Below are 18,582 nucleotides of genomic sequence, written 5' to 3' on the forward strand. Positions count from 1 at the left end.
AACAAGATGACATTTTGAAACAAAAGCTGCTAAAGTTGCAAAAGTAAGAAAATCCATTTTAAGCTTTTTTTTCATTTTTGAGAAATGAACAAAGTCAGTAAATGTATCGTTATTTATTTTATTAAATAAATCGTATATTCCATAAAAGTACAGGTAAATGTTGTTAGGTAATATGTCAATACAAATTTACTATAACATTTAATCTTCCTCGTATTCATAGAAGTTTTCTGCAATACTATTGTTTTGTAAACAGTATTTCCGGCAACAGAGAAATTTTTACAGCTATCAATGGCACATATTTGATTTGCATCTTACAAAGATATGAGAAATTACCTGTTAGATATTTAAAAGAAATCAACCAGAAGCTATTAAAGATTAAGGAAACAAAAACGAACGGTTTAAATTATTATCAACCATCGATTTATTTCAGATTGTATATATCGTATTTTAATCAAGACGTATAGGCTACTAAAGAGATGTATATGCTACTAAAAGAATATGTATATCCAAAACAATTGATGCGCTAGACTAGACAGAAATAAATGCAATTTGGGCATCTTACACTTTCTTGATTAGATCAGTCAGTAGTGCAGATGGTTATCATATATTTTTTTAATATTTGAATAAGTTGAACTCAACCAAATGACGCACCCAACGTTTTGTTACGTAATCGAAACCTAATTACACGCAACCAATTGTTTTTGAATTTGGACCAAGATTCCAAAACATTTTGCCGTATACTTTAGTTTAATTTCTGGGATTTGAATATAATATTTTTCTTTATAGTGTGTCTAAACTTTAAATCATGTGTGGAAATCGAAGCAAGTAATAATATATTTTGATATCAAATTCTTTCATATGTTCTTTCAAATTCTTTCAAGTGCTTCAAAAGTGTTGAAACTTTCAAAATAGAAGGAAATAACAAATCAGGTTGAAACCTTAACAATAACTGAAACTATTGGAAACAAAATGTTTCATAAAACTAACAAAGCAAATTATAGATTTACGGAATTCTCGAATATCTTGGACAAACCCATCCACCTTTCACAATCGCCCCCCCAACTTTATATTAAAAGAGAACGATCGTTTGTTCCACGCATATATATGCTAATATAGGTGACATTTCATGGGTCTTTATCTTTATTATTGTTTTCCTCTTTCTTTTTTGTTCCAATTTGATCATTAACTTCCATATCATTCATAATTATGTCAAATTTTTCTATTCGTTGTTGGTGTTGGAGGTCTTTTTCGGGGACTTCATTTTCTACAATTGCCTCAGTTTTGCTGTTTTTATGCTCATTCTCTGTGCCATTGGCTTTATTATTTTCTTTATTAACATTTTGTTTTTTGTCAGCATTGGCAATATTCAAATTGTGAGACGACATAGGTCTGGCAGGAACCACTCTTTGTTCAAATACACGATATTCATCGTATTTTCTTAATGATGGTTCGGAAATTTGACGACCGTCAATGTCGTAAAACCGTATTTCTCCTCCTTTCCTTCTACCTTCTATAACTCGAGATGATTTTTCGGGATCATATGCTGATTGTCTGCTGTATTTGTACTGAAAACAAAAATATTTTCAAGAACCATATAATTAATTCATGCGATTTGCAAAATGAAAGCCTTGTTAAGGCATTCGAAACACGACATAAAAATTTTGAAACAGAAAATCTAAGAATAAATACGACTTAAACACATACAGATACGTGGAACTGATTTATACACCAGCTAAAAAGTGTATTCATACATCAAGAAGGCTGGACAACATATCATTATTGTAATTCATAAAAATATTTACTCACCTTGTAATTTGCATAAATTAACACAGCAATACAGAGTAAACCTGTAAAATAAATAGCCTCATTATAGAGGTAAACTGATGCAGTATTAGCATGATACAATGATAGTGTCAATAATTTTTCTAATATTCAAAATGAAAATGATTTAACGAAGATATTTAGCAAAATTGGCCTAATCACGTGATTGTGATTAATTAACACGAGGTGCTCTGACTAAATTTATAATAAATATTATTAATATATTAAAATAAATATTATTTGTATACGGAAATCTTAAATCACCAATTTTGTTCTCAAATCGAATCTTGATAGAATGAGTGAACAAGTGAAAAACGCATAATATCATATGACTTTTCTCTTCTTTCATGTATTAGGTACCTGCAATAACAGCTGGAATAATAATCCCCCATTGCGTTGATGACGGATCATCTTCAACAACACATATACAAACGTTGTGACATATCTTTTTCAAGCCTTCGGTACAATTGGCATTGACAGGAGTTGTAAAAGTTGTCATTCTTGTGTGTTATCTGAGAGATTCATGATAAAGTTTTACTTTATATAAAATTATTTACAAAAAATATTCAACATTATGTGAAAGTGAATGAAATAGTTTAAGGCCCTCACGCCAACCCGATGCTATAGACCAGTGTGGTTTCCAACCTTTTGTTTCAAGCGGCCCAAATTTTGTAAAAAAAATTATTTTGTAAAATCTCGCGATTCGAAGATATATTCAAATACTTCACGACATGTAGTGCTTTTATATCCACAAAATTAAATACAAAAACAAAATCATTTTTACATAACATTATCTCATTATTTCAAAATTATTGCTTGCTTGCCCTCAACGATTTATTTAAATCATGGCGTGGATACTTTTTACGCTGTGATACTTCCAACATATACAATTACGATTGATAAACACTTCAATACCAGAAATAAAAAAGGCAACAACATTTACAAAAAATGAAAATCAATACATTTTAGGTTTTCGATGAAAAAATTAGCAATTCTAAAAAAATTGGGTCGCGAGCCATAGGTTGGGAAACACTACTATAGAATGGTGATCGTACATTTGAATCCACGTACATTTGAACCCATGTGTATATCCACGGGTTCAATCTATATGCGGGTGCTCAAACCCATGGGTTAAGGTTAGTATAGGTTCGAATATCCGCAAAACAAAAAAAATTCTATAGGTGCAATAAAATGCAGGTGCAATTGTCGTGGGTTCAAATGTACGGGAACCCTATAAAATATAGAGACTTGAAAGTCGCTTGAATACTGTACTATAGGTACAGTGAGTACCAAATGTTCAAAGAAGAAAGCAATCACAGGATGTGGGTTTTCTCGTTTTATGTTGCGTTATCATTACTATCATTACATTACCTCTAATGAGAATATTATATTAATTTAATATACCTGTCATAGTTGGCTAATATTGCTATATGACAGTTACTGATTGTGCTATACTATTTCCTGCAGGGCTATTTATTAATACAAATACAATCTTTCACTATCAACTATTCTCAATTCGATAACACACTGCTATACATACCATGCAGGAAGAACCAACAAAATTATTATTGCTACTTTAGCATGACTGTCTGTTTCTTTTCATGCTACTTTCATGCTGTTGCAGACGAATCCGCTATGTTCAAAGTTTACATTAGATGACACATCAATGACCATTGCTTAACCGGTTTATGTTGAATTAAATTCACATATGTACCACACATCAAAAACGCATTTATCTAGGCATCATCCTTGATCGGAATAACGACTCATTGTTCGGTCAGATCAATATGTACATTGACGCAATTAATCATGTTGTCACGTGACTTCCTGTGGTCCGTCCAAAGTTTCAAACTCCAAGAAATATGGCGCCTAATGAATTGATTTAATGAATCTTATGCATTATTTTTAGAAAAGAAGTAATGTGTTTTCTGAAACCTATAATTAAATTGCGAGGTTGGTTGTAATTAGCTGTCAGGTTTTATTCCCTGGCACCATTGATGAAGTTGTGTCAAATTATTAGATATTACTTTCTGTGTACCATTGTCAATTCAAGATTGAAACCAATTGATAATAAAATAAAATTAACTTGATCATTCTCTTCGTATTTATGGTGATATTTGAATCTTATGTACAGAAAACACGTTATGGTATGTGAACTGCTTGATGATGAATTGGCCTGAAATTTCCGTATTACGGAAGTTCAACAATCGAACGATAAAATAGTTCTAATAATTTTAATTTCATTCCTGTATTTAGCAATTTCATTTTTATTTCATATGTTCGATTTATTATAGTAATTATACGTAAATGTATTATCAACATATGGCAAACTTTATAGATTTCCTAACAAATTTGAAAAATCAAGACTCTTCTTGTCATATAACTGCCTAACGGCGTGAACAATATCAATGAAAACATTCAAATCTGTTCCCGCATATGTTGAACCCAAATTTAACCCAAGCTATGTTTGCTTAACTATAAAACTGTGTAACGTAGATTTGTCAAACAGATGTTATCCATGCACACGAGGACAACTAGTATTAATTTATCTCCCTCGATTAGTCAGTTCTATGGACTTGTCTCTGACGTAAATAATCGGCAGTCTATAAATAACACCAAAAATGTAGCCATAAAGTGTCACTAAAATGCTCACATTTTCGTTGACTGATGTGACATCGTATTTGGCATTTTTCAGTGGTTATTCTAAAGTGAAAAAAAAAAACTAATTGAGCATGACAATGAATGACGTTAACATCTACCACACATACTGCACTTTTATAAGTAATTTATTTTTAGAAATTGCAATTTGTTATTTTAGATATAACTTTGGAAATTTATGCAATATTTCATGTTTATTTTATTTTTAATTTTACGTTCAAATTCATTTCGGATATTGTAACCTCAAAATATGACAAACTTGGAGTGAGGTCATAATGGTTGCAAATTACTAATATATAGCGATTGGAAAAGCACCTTTGGTTAGAATTTAGCGCTGAAAAACACTGGACTTGCTACTGATGTAGATTTTCCCAGTAAGAAATATCCAAACGTAGCTGAGGAAACTTCAATATCAATTTTGGACAAAAAAAAGTGCAAATATAGATATGATAGTTTTTGAATAGTGCTTATTTTTTGACCTACTTGAAATAATTCAAATGTACATAACTATAGCTATAATTGGTCTAAAACTTAAGTCACTTGACTCAATTGTATAACCTTTTTTACCAAACTTCAAATTTATATATATATATACTTTAAGTGTTGATGAATGCTGCCTAACATGAAGAAGACGATGTGCGCAATGTTTATTTTATATGACTCAGTATGGTTCGTAATATTCGGTCAACAGCAATTTATTTCTTTCATATTTATTACCTATATTATTATCCTATGATTATTAATGACTATAATATATATTTAGTCTTTGTTGTTTGATGTATGGTAGGTGGTGTTTCTTGAGTGCTTTGTTTTGGAAGTCAACAAGAACCACACGTTGATATTGAATATTGTGATGTTTGATTATTTTTTTGTATAAGTTTGCCCAATTGCAAATTGTGAGCTGTACGATCTGGAACAATTTACCAGCACCACTGACACTGGAAGGTCTTGTAAGATGAAAATGTATATAAGGATGTATAATGCAAGAGTTGAGACTTAAGACTATCAGGGAAACATACATAGTGAAACATTATAAAAAAAACTTTTTAGAAACAAAATGACACAAAGGCATTGTCAACAAAGACGACGTTATTAGATTAAGACTAGTCGATAATCCATTAGATCCCCCTCAATGTTTAACTCACAAAAATATTTGATGTTCTCGTCATTTTGATCAAAGTATGCTAGATACTTATGAATACACCCTGAGGCGTATCACTAGGGGGAATCACCGTTGAAGAGAAGTTAGTTTCGAATAACGTTGAGCGAAAAATAACATACAATTAAGTTGGATTCTCCTGTTCCATAATATTAGTCAGCTGATAGAATTGAAATGAAAATTTAAACAAAAATTTCCGGATTTACGTAAGATCGTAATTGTATGGTACAGATATTTAAAGAAGAGAAATCCATATACCATGCTATTCGGAGTATTTTCGACAAAGAGGCGCGTCGCTTATTATCTCAATTTTTACCAAATTCGTAAAGATCGGCCTCATCATATGAAAAGTCATATCTTGAATATATTATGTCTATCGCAAAAAGAGCTTTGAAAAAGACGGATCCTTTTCGTTCCGGAGAATGTTTATCGTCTGTATTAATAATTCGCTTATATAATATGTCATGTACTGCTCAAATATCATGAATACCGTTTTTTTTTATACTTGTTTTTGTTCTTGACAAAATGTGGATTTACCTAATTTATTTTATACCGATTATGACTGACCGTTCAAGATGGCGGGAACCTGACTGTAGTATGTGTACCAGGTTAGGGTTAGGCCACATTTTCAGGTACAAATACTACGTAGGTCACTTGGATAGTCCCCGAACTCGTAATAGAACTAAAATAAGGAAAATTGGAATAAAATTATGACCTAACCTGGTACAAATACTACGTTCGGGTGTCCGCCATCTTGGTTCACATATACTACGAGAGTACCAAAATCTTTTATGTCGCTTCACTAGATCTACTACACTTTGTTTCAGTTTAATCTCTTAATCTGATTTTCAATTTAGAAATTGTAATATAATGCATGTACCTGATATAATAATATTCTTCACATTTTCATTTGCTGCATTTCTGTCGACATATTCAGCATCAACCATCGTAAGTAGTAGAAGTAAAAACGAAAAAATGTTCTGAAATGGTATTTTCATTTTATATATAGTTCTTGAAACTTCAAAACTTCAAAAGCATAAAGAATGAATATTTATATGACGGAATTTCAACTTCAAGCTTAAAGCTTACTTCACTTTTTTATAATTTTCTATATTTTTATAAACCCATTGAAACTTTTACATTTATGGGGAATAATGAATTGTGCTTACCCACTATTAAAACTATATTGTTGGGTATATTTAAAAATTTGTACATAAATATTATACTTTCAGACTGCAAACCTGGACAAATCCGAACTGAACAACTCTACAAACTGTACTAACAGTGCAAATTTGACTGATACCAAAAATTCAACTAGCTTTACGTGCCCAGAAGAAAGCAAAAGCCGTGCTTGGATTGCTGGTGTTGTTATTTTTATAGGTGAGAGATAGTAAAAATAGTAATATTTAATAAATTATTTTGTTTAGTTCAAATTTTTGAAGCTATGGATCTTTATTTTTAATGTTGCTGAAACTCGCAAGGATATTATTAAAAAATCGAGTCTACCGCAACCTACGTCTAGTTTTTATAATAATGTTTTACAATATTTCTTAATTATCTTCACTATAATAAGTTTTAGATAAACGAAAAATCAAAATAATTTTAGTAAAAATAATAAGTCGTAGATTGCAATTGTAATGTATATGCACCAACCAATTGCAATTTATCAGACCCATTGCATCAAAATATTTGCATTAGTAGTCTCATTGTAAAACAGTGCATATCGTCAAAAATTGAAAGTACATGAGTTACCATTAGGCAAGTAGAAATGTACTATATTTTTTTCAGTGCTCTCCCTATTTGGCGGTATTTGCGGAAAAGGAAACGTATCCGTTTCAATTGGTGGCGGGGGTTTCGGTGCTGGAGGAGGGGACGGCGGGGGTTGTGGATGAAGAGATTTTGTTTTTGAGGTTTTATAAGAAAAATGTAACAATATATAATTATCATCAAGCACAGTTTTTTTCATACGTATTTATGTATATTGTAAATGTTTCATTTAACGTAAAATCAACGTTCTATTTTAAATCAGACGAGTTTTAAAAATAGTAAGATCTATATATCATTGGTCATTCCGTACATTTCTAAATATTTTAAACATTATTTCATTATTATTCGTTTTTGTGTGCATAATAATGACATGTACCCAAATTTTGTATGGTATATTTTTACTTCAATAAAATAATAACCAATAAGTAACAATATATTATATTTGAATATTGCTTTTTTTGTTACGTGCTAACTCATTATGTTCAAGCTTAGAAACAATTAATGCCTATTTGAATAAAGTTAAACCCGGTATAATATGATCTATGAAGTACGCTCCATGTAAATAAAAAAAGCTATTGCACTCATTGAATTTAAACTAATAAAATACTGTAGATAGAACAATAATATTGCTATCGTTCATACGATTTTTATGTTTAAATTGCTCGTACTATTTCATAATTTTGATTTTAAAATGGATGTGCAATTTCGGTATTGCAACATCATTTTCATAATTAAAACATATGATTTTGAAATAAATAATTCTGACAAAAACAAGAATTAGCAATTTTGGATGAAATAGTAAACGTGAATAAAATGAAAAACGTCATCGCCATGCGATCAACACAATACTGATTGATAGCCCGGGGGTTAATGAGTAGGGAAATAACCTGCACAAAGAATTTAGTTTTGGCATAACATGTCAGTCGATACCACAAGCAACTGTGATGGAGCATTTCTTAACAATTATGTCCAAGTCGAGAGACATAGAACCCAGAACAATACGAAATCGAGACAGCGGAAATGTAAAATGATAATTTTATGTAGCATGTAGTGAAACATTTTTTTTTATCTTTGTCGTATTTCATGGAGTGCGTTGAAATACTAACTTAATAAGTGCGCGTATTTCGTCTTTGATTAAAAATTCTCGTTGAAAAAGGAATGGTCGCAAGATGATCAAAACTATTTAAAACTAATAGTAGTTTTACTAGCCTAGCAAAGTCAGGTCTAATGTTAATATATTTGATTATGAATATTGGCGGACAAAATGTTAGACGTTTAAATTAGTTCCCATTTTCCCAATATTGGAAGCTCACAATACAATTTTGAACGAACTAAAAATCGTCACACAAAATTGTGGAAACATGCATTGAAATGACGTATGATTTATAGATAGTCAGATATTTACTGTTGACAATCATTGAGCGTGTACTACTAACATAAATGTCTTCTATAAATAATGTCAAACGCAAGCTGAGAGACATAAAATAAAAATGTTTGTAAGATAACAATCGCATGTAGCAGATAATTGGAGAACAACAGGCCAGATACCATACCAACAGTAATATTTCTTCAAGTATCAAATGGAGTTACTTTATTACTATAATTTGCTTCCATCACGAAATATTATCCAATATACCAAAATATGATTTGCTAGGCATTGCCATCGTAAAAGTTATATTGCTAGAACTACTTTAATATTTATACCGGGAAAATTGAATAAAAAAATTAACGTTTTGACATTTGGTACGCAGTTTCCTAAGTTTTCGAAGGGTATAAAACAGCTACTCAAAAAAATCATTTGGGGCATACGAATTTATTTTCATATTATTTTTTCTCTTTGTATTTTGTTATTAAAGTTCAAGAAGCGTAACAAAATGAGTATTTCTCAACTTATGATAATCTACACATTCTGTTTTTCTGCATTTCTTTTGACATATTCAGCATCAATCAGTGTAAGTACTACAATACGAATTCAATTTTTTTTTAATATATCTCACTTTCTGTGAGGAAATATTTTGATTGGATTTACTAGTCATAATCATTGACTCGGTTCTAGTTGGAAATCAGTCATCATTTGTCAAAGAATCTAACTACCTTGACGTGTCTGAATGGAATAACTCGCACATGTCATAATTTAATCACCAGTGAGACTTAACTGAGTGATAGAATCGACTTTGGGTCAGAATCGACGCTTAGATAACCATAAACAGATTTGACTACCACGCACTGCTTAGATTTTTATCATATTCCCAAGTTCTTCAAATTCCCATTGACTGCAAGTTTAGCCCGTCACCTTCTTATATTTGCCGAACATGATAATGGAACCGTTAAAATTTATAGGCCTGCGTCTTATGAGATCAGTGAATGAATCAGGTGAAACTAATATAAAAGTGGAAGTGTACATAAATGTTAAATATATCAGAATTACCTTTGTTAGTTGTTGTCGTATATGAACTTCCAGTATATTAACCATAATTATTGTTTTAACTCTAGACCCAAACACCAGATATCTCTGAACTCAAAAACTCGACGAAATGTGCTCAGGGTTCAAATTTAAACAACAAAGACGATAGAAATAACTTCCCGTGCCCTGAAAAGACCAGACATCTGGGTTGGATTGTGGCAGTAATTTTTGGTGGCATAGTAGGTGAGAAAATGTACAATTTATAAAAGATATGCAATAATATGATATATATGTGCAATAAATAGTTGTAATATAGCAAGGTTCATTGGTTTCTATATATATTATGGGAATTTCGGCTTCACCATTAGATTGCGTTAAATCCTGTTTTGTTTTAGCTCTCTTCATAATTGTAATAAGTATGAAAAGATTAATTTGCGGGGGACTATCACATCCAGGAGGAGGAACAACAAGAGGAGGAGGTGGTGGAATAGGTTTTGGTGGCGGGGGGTTCTCTTCTGGAGGAGGAGATGGGGGTGGCTGTGGCTAGGAAGGATTTATGAGCATTAATCATGATTAAATCGATTTTTAAATAATACCAGAATTCCAATATAGAAAATGTTTTTTTTGTGTCATCGTTCGACATATTATAATTGAAATGGAACTTTCGTCTAGCTTGTTTTGTAATACATCTTGTAGACTCATCGGAAGTTATCAATCATAACAATTTGCTTTAAAGAGAAGTGCCGAAACCCAGTGATTTGATATTTTTTCTTTCACTTGATTTTCATTGACTAAGTGTGCTAGACAAAAGCTTCAGTTGCGTTTATACTTTGATAGTGATTAATTGCTAAAATAAAACCTCCCATAGCAAGTTGAGTAGCAAGCACCCTTACAACGTATAGGTAAATAACAATCTTTGACAAAACAATAAAGTTTGTGAAATAGTTATTGGGTATAAGAGTTTTGAAGTGTAGAATCATTTATTTCGTTGCTCATGGGGTAATCTATAAAACTGAGTTTAAGGTGGGATATATAATCAATCAATTCTTATATCAAAAATATACTGAAACGTATTCAATATTATAATATTGTTTTCAAACGTGACGTAAGGTCGGCGTCTAGATTTAGAGCCACCACTTGTTTTTATGTGTAATTCATTTTCTTTGTAAGTTAATGTTTCAAAATTATTCCATAATACGTTCAGAATCCATAGTTTCTATCTAAAGTTTTATAACTCAACAAAGTCAGTAATGCATTGTCTGCCTGTGATATATAATGCAACCTGGTCTGAAGCTGGTCAAAAAATTGTGTGTAGGGCGGTATCTGAAATTAAAGATAGACATTTAAAACGAAGTTGAAATTAATCATTACTGCCAAAAGGGCATTACTGACGTTCTTTAAAAAATGAAACGCAATGCTCACGTAAATAATTTTATTCATAAGTAAAGATTTGTCAAAAATGGCTCTGATAGTCGGTGTCTTTGATAGTTGGAATTGGTGATTGTGATATGGTATTTTTCCAGTAGTTTCATATTCCATATTAAAACAGGCCCATAGGAACCCAGGATCTCCACTGTTATATGAAGCGGCAGCACTCTAGTAAACCGTTGCCATCAGCGCAAAGTTGTACCTTAAACACCTGTACCTGTACTGCAGTGACCGGGATACCGCATCTCGTTAACGGCATAATATAATAAAATATGTTCACTAAAATTCCTAAGGCTTACCCAGTTTATAAATTAACGAGATGAAAAATGGGTTGTTTAATTAAAATAGTATTTGCTGTTGTCTTCTGTTACCAGGTAGTTTTCGAGAAAATGGCAAAAAAAGTGTGGAAAAACTAGAAAGTATTCAACGATCGGCGCGTTTTCGCTGATGCCATGTGAATGAAACACCAATCCTGACTTTTGGTGAAACGCACATTACCAGGATGACAGCATAACCCACGTAAAATTTTTTAACCAGATTGACCCAGCAGTAAGCTACAACTAGACACACAGACAGAACGACCGAGAATAGGGGTCTGCTAGCGCGGATATCCAGAGAATATTATTATCATTTTTTTTTATTAAATGGAGAAATGAAAAGCACTCCGCAAAATAGCTTTTCGTGTTGAACAATGGAAAATATGTCAGTCAAATGTTGTGAAAAAACAACCTCCAAGAGGAAAGTTCCACAATAAAAACAGTTAAAAGTATATAAGATTAAAGATGTCTGAAACAATTATTCGAGTAAGAGTAAACACTACAAATTGCTGTAGATAGAATGATTCACTTTATTTTACCAAGCTATGCGGTATGTTTATTCAACTGTTTACAATAATAGTGCATTAAATAGAATATGATAGTACCAGCTTCTAAGATACATAAAACGACAAAAAGTATTTTCTTATATAAAATAAATCGATTTATTTATTTTTATCCTGCATTTTCAAGATATATGAGTTAGAATAGGAAATCAAGTCAAGACTGTGACAGAATTTAGGAAGCTTAAAAAATCTACACATGCTGTTTCGTTATCGTATTCGTTAGGTGATGTCAGTATCAGAATGAATGAACTAAATTGTACCAGCACGTAAATTATAAAGGTAAAGTACACGAGAGAGGAATTTTCTCAATAAAAATGTGTATAAATCTGATTAAAGTGTAGTGAACAAAACTATTGCATGTACTAACTACTAACTATTGCATATCGCATGAACTAACTTTAACAAGACTGTAGCAAAATGTAATGCAAAATGTAACCAAATCAGTATTTTGTGACAAATTGGCCACAATTCAACAGAAAAATATTGGTCAAAGATTAGTAAAATATTGTCCTTCATGTGCGAACATATATATTGCTTTTTAAATTATGCTTTTTCTTTATTTGGAGTCAGAACGCTACAAATACATTAAAAATGGGGTTATGTTTTATGCAGTCGGAACCATCTCAATAACAACGTTTAATAATTGGATCTCCGCTGTATAGGAGACCCTTATTGTCAGTCGTTCTGTTGGATCTCCGCTCTATAGGAGACCCTTATTATCAGTCGTTCTGTCTGTCTGTCTGTCTGTCTGTGTATCTGTCTGTCTGTCTGTTTAGATGTAGCGTCTTAATGGCTGGACCAATCTGGATGAAATTTTTCACATGGGTTATCCTGTCACCCTAGTAATGTGCGTTTTATAGAAAGTCCAGATAAATGTTTCGTTTCCATGGTAACAACGAAAAACGCTCCGATCGTTATGAAATTTCTATTTTTTTCACAGTTTATCGCCGTTTTCTCGCCAACCAAGTCGAAAATTAAAATTCCAAGAGCGCTTCCTTCCGCATGGCAAAGTACTCTTTCCAATAAGTCGTCTTTGGTCTCGATACTTCATAAACTGGAGAAGCCTTAGGGATTTCAGTGAACATAATTTCCCCATTTAGTCACAGTATATCAGTCACGTGAGTATGTCAACGGAACGCGCAGCGTTTGAAATGAACTCAACGGAACTGGTGAGCCGGTGCAGGTGTTCTTGATATACGGAATTATTATTTGCTTGAGATTTGATGTACTTCTCGCTGTTAGTGGGTGGTCTGTCTGTCTGTCTGTCTGTGTATCTGTCTATCTGTCTGTCTGTCTGTTTAGATGTAGCGTCTTAATGGCTGGACCAATCTGGATGAAATTTTTCACATGGGTTATCCTGTCACCCTAGTAATGTGCGTTCGAAATGAACTCAACGGAACTGGTGAGCCGGTGCAGGTGTTCTTGATATACGGAATTATTATTTGCTTGAGATTTGATGTACTTCTCGCTGTTTGTGGGTGGTTCACCCAAACGCTGGCTACAGTTTTTTTAACTATTTAAGTCTATAAATTAGGATTGCTATATCCGAATCAAACTGGTAAGCAGATATCGTTGTATAAATATGATAAATAAATAATCCTATTAAACCGTGAAGTACCGGGGAAAATGTTGAGTCTTGCATGTATATATGTTCCTTCAGCTTAAGTTGTAATCATAATGCCTAGGCGAAAGAAAACTATTAAGCGATTATTGGAAGCACAAACACGCCAAAATTTGGACGAATGTTGCAGCAGCAGTCAGATTGAAGATGACCCGCATAGCGTACAGTCTACTACTTACTCGCAACGTTACTGACGTTACACAACATTTCAGTAATAGAATGAAAGTTATTTTTAGACACTTGCAAAAACCAGGTCTGTTGGGCAAATACAAAGTTTCTGACTATTTCTTCCGAATCGAATTTTAGATGCTAGGTGCACCACATGTCCATTCTTTATTGTGGCTGCAGGATGAAAATGGCAAAATTCCCCCTTGACACTTGCAAAAACCAGGTCTGCTGGGCAAATACAAAGTTTCTGACTATTTCTTCCGAATCGAATTTCAGATGCGAGGTGCACCACATGTCCATTCTTTATTGTGGCTGCAGGATGAAAATAGCAAAATTCCCCCTCGTTATGATTCAGAAGAGTCTCGATCTGCTTGTGAAGCATTTATCGATTCTGTGATAGCTGGAAAACTCCCTCAGGGTAACTCTGATATTCTGGACACAGTGTCTACTTTTCAAAGACATAGCCACACTTTTACATGTCGCAAGAAGAGTCGTAAAATTACTATTCATTCCGATGAAGGCCATGGTGTTAATGATTGTACAATAGAAAGACAAAGAATTCATTTAAACACGTGCAGATTCAAATTTCCCCACTTTCCAATGCCTAGAACAATGATCCTTGATGCACCAAATGAAAATGTTGACCCAGAAGATCGCAAAATATGGAAGAGCGATTATGTCATGCTTAGAAAATGTATTTTACGTCAAACTCATTCTGATCGAGACACTCAATGTAATCAAGAGTTTTTGACCCTAACATTTAATGATTTCCTTCATGCAGTGGGCCTAACGGAAGAAGCATATTATAATGCGCTTCGGGCATCTCTTGCTGAGAATAAGTGTGGATCGCAGGTGTTCTTAAAGCGTGACTGTTGTGATTTGTGGACCAACAATTACAACAAGAACATTCTGGAAATACACCAAATGTCCTGGCTACCCTGAGTTTCAGAAAACTCTGATTGTGATGAAAAAGCTTCATCCATTTCACCCTTTTTAGTGGGACTTTTGAGGCCTGTTATAGTTCTGTTCATTACTGTTATTTTAGCGTTCCGTGCTTTTATTACACGCTCCTGTCGTTTGTAACTGCTTTCCATTCTTTTAATCAAAGCTGCAATACGAGCTGCAGACGCTGATACTTGTTGTGTTGCTAAAATAGCGTACTGGCTGTCGTACCCTTTTTTACGAAGGTGGTCGGCAAGTGCTTCTACGGAATCTTTTATGAATTCTGCATCACGTTTACAATCTTTGAAATACGCCGTCATTGCCCCGCAACAAATAATCGTCAGCTAGTGCAAAACCTACTCGCCTCTCGCCTATTTCTTGCGAGGAAATTTTCATGAATTCACTTCCAAGCGCACAAATTAAAGAGATTTAAATCTGAACGAAGTTAGGCCGACCACTAAAGTGCTACAGAGACTAAAATAAATTGGATCCTCGCGATATACTGTATGCCGCGGGCCTGGGTGTCAGCGGAGATCCTGGACGCCTACCGGCTTGTACTTATTTACTAAGTACTAAAAGAAGTTTTTTTTATAGTCTTTACTTTGTTCATTGCCGGAAAAGCCATAATAAAATTTTTTTTAAATTGTAATTTAAGAGTTTTTATATAAAGATTCTTCAAAAAACATAAACAATTATTGCTTTGTAATAAAACTTTAATTTATTTTCAAGTTGGCAACCATGACGTTCAAGCTTAAAAAAAGATACCTGCCTATTCGAATAAATCAAACTAGATATAACATGATTTATCTAAGAAGCACGCACCATGTAAATAAAATAAGATATTACTCTCGTTGAATTTAAACTATTCAATAGATAGGACAGTAAACTTTGCCATCATTTCTAAGATTTTCAGGTCAAAATTGCCCGTACTATTTCATAATTTTTATTTCAAAATCAATGTGCAATTTTGTGATTTGTCATATTATTTCCTATAACTACATACTTTAATTTCGCCATTGCTATCAACACACTACATATTGAAAGCACTTAGTGAGTTGGGAAATTACCTTAACAGAGAATTCAGTTTTGACAAAACATTGTAATCGATACCTCAAGCAACTGTGATGGGCATTTCCTAACAATTATGTCTAAGCCGAGAGATTTTGAATTGAACAGAAACAGTACAAAATCAAGACAGCGGAAAAAATAAACATGTATGTAAAATGATAATTTTTTGTATCATATATTGAAGCATTTTTCTTATCTTTGTGATATTTCATGAAACGAGTCCGTTGTAATACTAACCTAATGGTAAAAGTGCGCGTATTTTTTATCTTTGATTGAAACCTTCTATTGGAAAAGAAATGGTCGCAAGATGATCAAAAAATCGAACTCTTCTAAACTGATGGTGATTTTAATAGCCAAGGAAAGTCGGGTTTAGTAAAAATATAATTGGCTATGAATATTGCCGGACAAAATGTTAGACGTTTAAAATGAATTCCATTTTTCTAATATTTAAACATCACAATACAATTTTAAACGAACTAAAGATCGTGACAAAAAGTGTGACGTTATATATTGAAATAACATGTGATTAATGGATAGGCAAATGCTTGGTATACTACAGGCAATCATTTAGGGTGTACAACTAACATAAATGAGATTGAGATAATCGCATGTAGCAGACGATTAAATAACAACAGGCAAGATACCATGCATGTAGTAATATTTCGTCAAGTATTAATGAAATACTTTCTTGCTTTAATTTGATTCCAGTGTTTTCTACGCGTCGCAAACTTAAGAGATATATTGTTAGAAAAACTTTAGTGAAATATACCAGAAGAATTAAATAAAAAATTACCGTTTTGACATTTAGTACGCAGTTTTCTAAGTAGGGTACACAACAGCTAATCAAAAAACTATTTGAGGCTCACGAATTTAATTTCATTGTATTCTCTTTGTATTTTGTTATGGAAGTTGAAGAAGCGTAACAAAATGAGTATTTCTCAACTTATGATAATCTACACATTCTGTTTTTCTGCATTTCTTTTGACATATTCAGCATCAAACAGTGTAAGTACTATTATACGAATTTTATAACTACCTAAAATATTTTAATTGGATTAAATAGCTGTATTGGAAAGATCAAAATCATTGACTCGATTCGAGTTGAAATGGAGTCACCATTAATCAAAAACTCTAAGTACCTCGACGCGTTTGAATGGAATAACTTGAACATGTCATCATTCATTCGCCAGTGAGACTCAACTTAGTGATAGAATCGACTTCGGGTCGGACTCGTCACGTAAATAATTGTACTATAGACCTGACTCACGGGTTTAAATAATTCTACCAAGCACTGTACTTACACAATTACATTTTAAATCATATTCACAATTTCTTCAAACACCCATAGACTGCCTGTCATCTTCCCATATTTGCTGTCCATGATAATGAAATCGTTCAAAGTTACGAGCCTGCGTCTTACAAGATCAGTGAATGACGACTAATATAAAAGTGGAAGTGTACATAACTATTAAATATATCCGAATTTCCTTTGTTAGTTGTCGTCGTATTTGAACTTTCAGTATATTAACCATAAATATTGTTTTAACTCTAGACCCCAAAACCAGATATCTCTGAACTTAAAAACTCAACGAAATGTGCTCGGAGTTTAAAATTAAACAGCACTGATAATAGAAACAGCTCCACGTGCTCCGAAAAGCCCACAGATCGGGGTTGGATTGTAGCTGCAGTATTTGGTGGCATAGTAGGTGAGAAAAAGTACAAATTATTGAAGATATGCTAAATTTATGTAAACGAGGTAAACCGAATAACGAATGGCGTTAGTTTATTAACAGACACTTTGTAGTTATATTTTTTTGCATTGTTCTATTGTTTAATAACTAGATGTAACACAGCAAGGATTTCTATACATATTGGGGATTTCGAATTATCCATAAAATTGCGTTAAATTCTATTTTCTTTTAGTTCTTTTCATAATTGCGATAATATACCAAGTAATATGTAACAAAGAACTATCAGATTCAGGAGGAGGAGGAACAAGAGGAGGAGGTGGTGGATTGAGTTTTGGTGGCGGGGGGTTCTCTCCTGGAAGAGGAGGCGGCGGGGGTTGTGGATGAAGATATTTTGATTTGGGTTTTTTATAAATATGAAACAATATAATTATCATCAAGCACAGTTTTATTCACACCTCTTTATGTATTTTCTAAATGCTTTAATCAATGTATAATCAACGTTCCAATTTAAACTAGACGAGTTATAAAAACGGTAGAATCTATATATCATTGGTCATTCCGTACATTCTCATTTTAAACATTACTTCATTATTATTCGTTTTGTGTGCATCATAATGACATTTACACAATTTACATATGATATATTTTCACTTCAATAAAATGATAAAAATAGGGAATTGTGTGTAAATTGGTGTTTGGTGCGAAAGGCAGGGATAGGTATATGTATGACCACCGCCGTATATATCCACAGCAGTTTCCATAACACAGACACATTTATGCCTGCCACACGAATATAATACTCAAAACAATATAGCAATTTGAATATTGTTTTTTTTGTTTCGGGACACCCCATGATGTTCAAGCTTATAGAAAAGATAACTGCTTATTTCAATAAAGTCAAACCAAATATATCATGATTAATATAAAAAACACGTTCCATGTAAATAAAATAAAATATTACACTAATTGAATTTG

At 32.7% G+C, this 18,582-nt stretch overlaps 3 protein-coding genes and 1 long non-coding RNA gene across 5 annotated transcripts; 3 read left to right on the plus strand and 1 right to left on the minus strand.

The window, feature by feature from the left end:
• Window positions 1-154: 154 nt before the first annotated feature.
• On the minus strand, window positions 155-3,478 carry LOC120332648 (uncharacterized). Of its 2 annotated transcripts, none has more exons than XM_039399942.2 (4): window positions 3,362-3,478; window positions 2,182-2,333; window positions 1,807-1,847; window positions 155-1,565 (listed from the first exon to the last, which is right to left on the minus strand). In XM_039399942.2, exons 2-4 carry the CDS (start codon window positions 2,318-2,320, stop codon window positions 1,125-1,127), a joined length of 621 nt encoding a protein of 206 aa, XP_039255876.2. In that variant the 5' UTR covers window positions 2,321-2,333; window positions 3,362-3,478; the 3' UTR covers window positions 155-1,124. The 2 variants fall into 2 exon arrangements, with proteins under 2 accessions (XP_039255876.2, XP_039255877.2); XM_039399943.2 differs by lacking the exon at window positions 3,362-3,478 and adding an exon at window positions 3,226-3,358.
• Window positions 3,479-6,478: 3,000 nt separating this feature from the next.
• On the plus strand, window positions 6,479-8,230 carry LOC120333285 (uncharacterized). Its single transcript, XM_039400680.2, has 3 exons — window positions 6,479-6,586; window positions 6,871-7,018; window positions 7,427-8,230. The coding sequence occupies exons 1-3, from the start codon at window positions 6,509-6,511 to the stop codon at window positions 7,528-7,530; spliced, it is 330 nt and encodes a 109-aa protein (XP_039256614.2). The 5' UTR covers window positions 6,479-6,508; the 3' UTR covers window positions 7,531-8,230.
• Window positions 8,231-9,273: 1,043 nt separating this feature from the next.
• Window positions 9,274-10,265, plus strand: LOC120332171 (uncharacterized). The gene is made up of 3 exons (XR_005568076.2): window positions 9,274-9,357; window positions 9,899-10,052; window positions 10,205-10,265. It is a non-coding gene; the product is annotated as an uncharacterized LOC120332171 (long non-coding RNA).
• A 6,482-nt stretch (window positions 10,266-16,747) lies between these two features.
• On the plus strand, window positions 16,748-18,329 carry LOC120333345 (uncharacterized). The gene is made up of 3 exons (XM_039400745.2): window positions 16,748-16,921; window positions 17,469-17,622; window positions 17,840-18,329. Exons 1-3 carry the CDS (start codon window positions 16,844-16,846, stop codon window positions 17,989-17,991), a joined length of 384 nt encoding a protein of 127 aa, XP_039256679.2. The 5' UTR covers window positions 16,748-16,843; the 3' UTR covers window positions 17,992-18,329.
• Window positions 18,330-18,582: the final 253 nt, after the last annotated feature.

Source organism: Styela clava, chromosome 13 (assembly GCF_964204865.1).
Source record: "Styela clava chromosome 13, kaStyClav1.hap1.2, whole genome shotgun sequence".
NCBI classification, from domain to species: Eukaryota; Metazoa; Chordata; class Ascidiacea; order Stolidobranchia; family Styelidae; genus Styela; species Styela clava.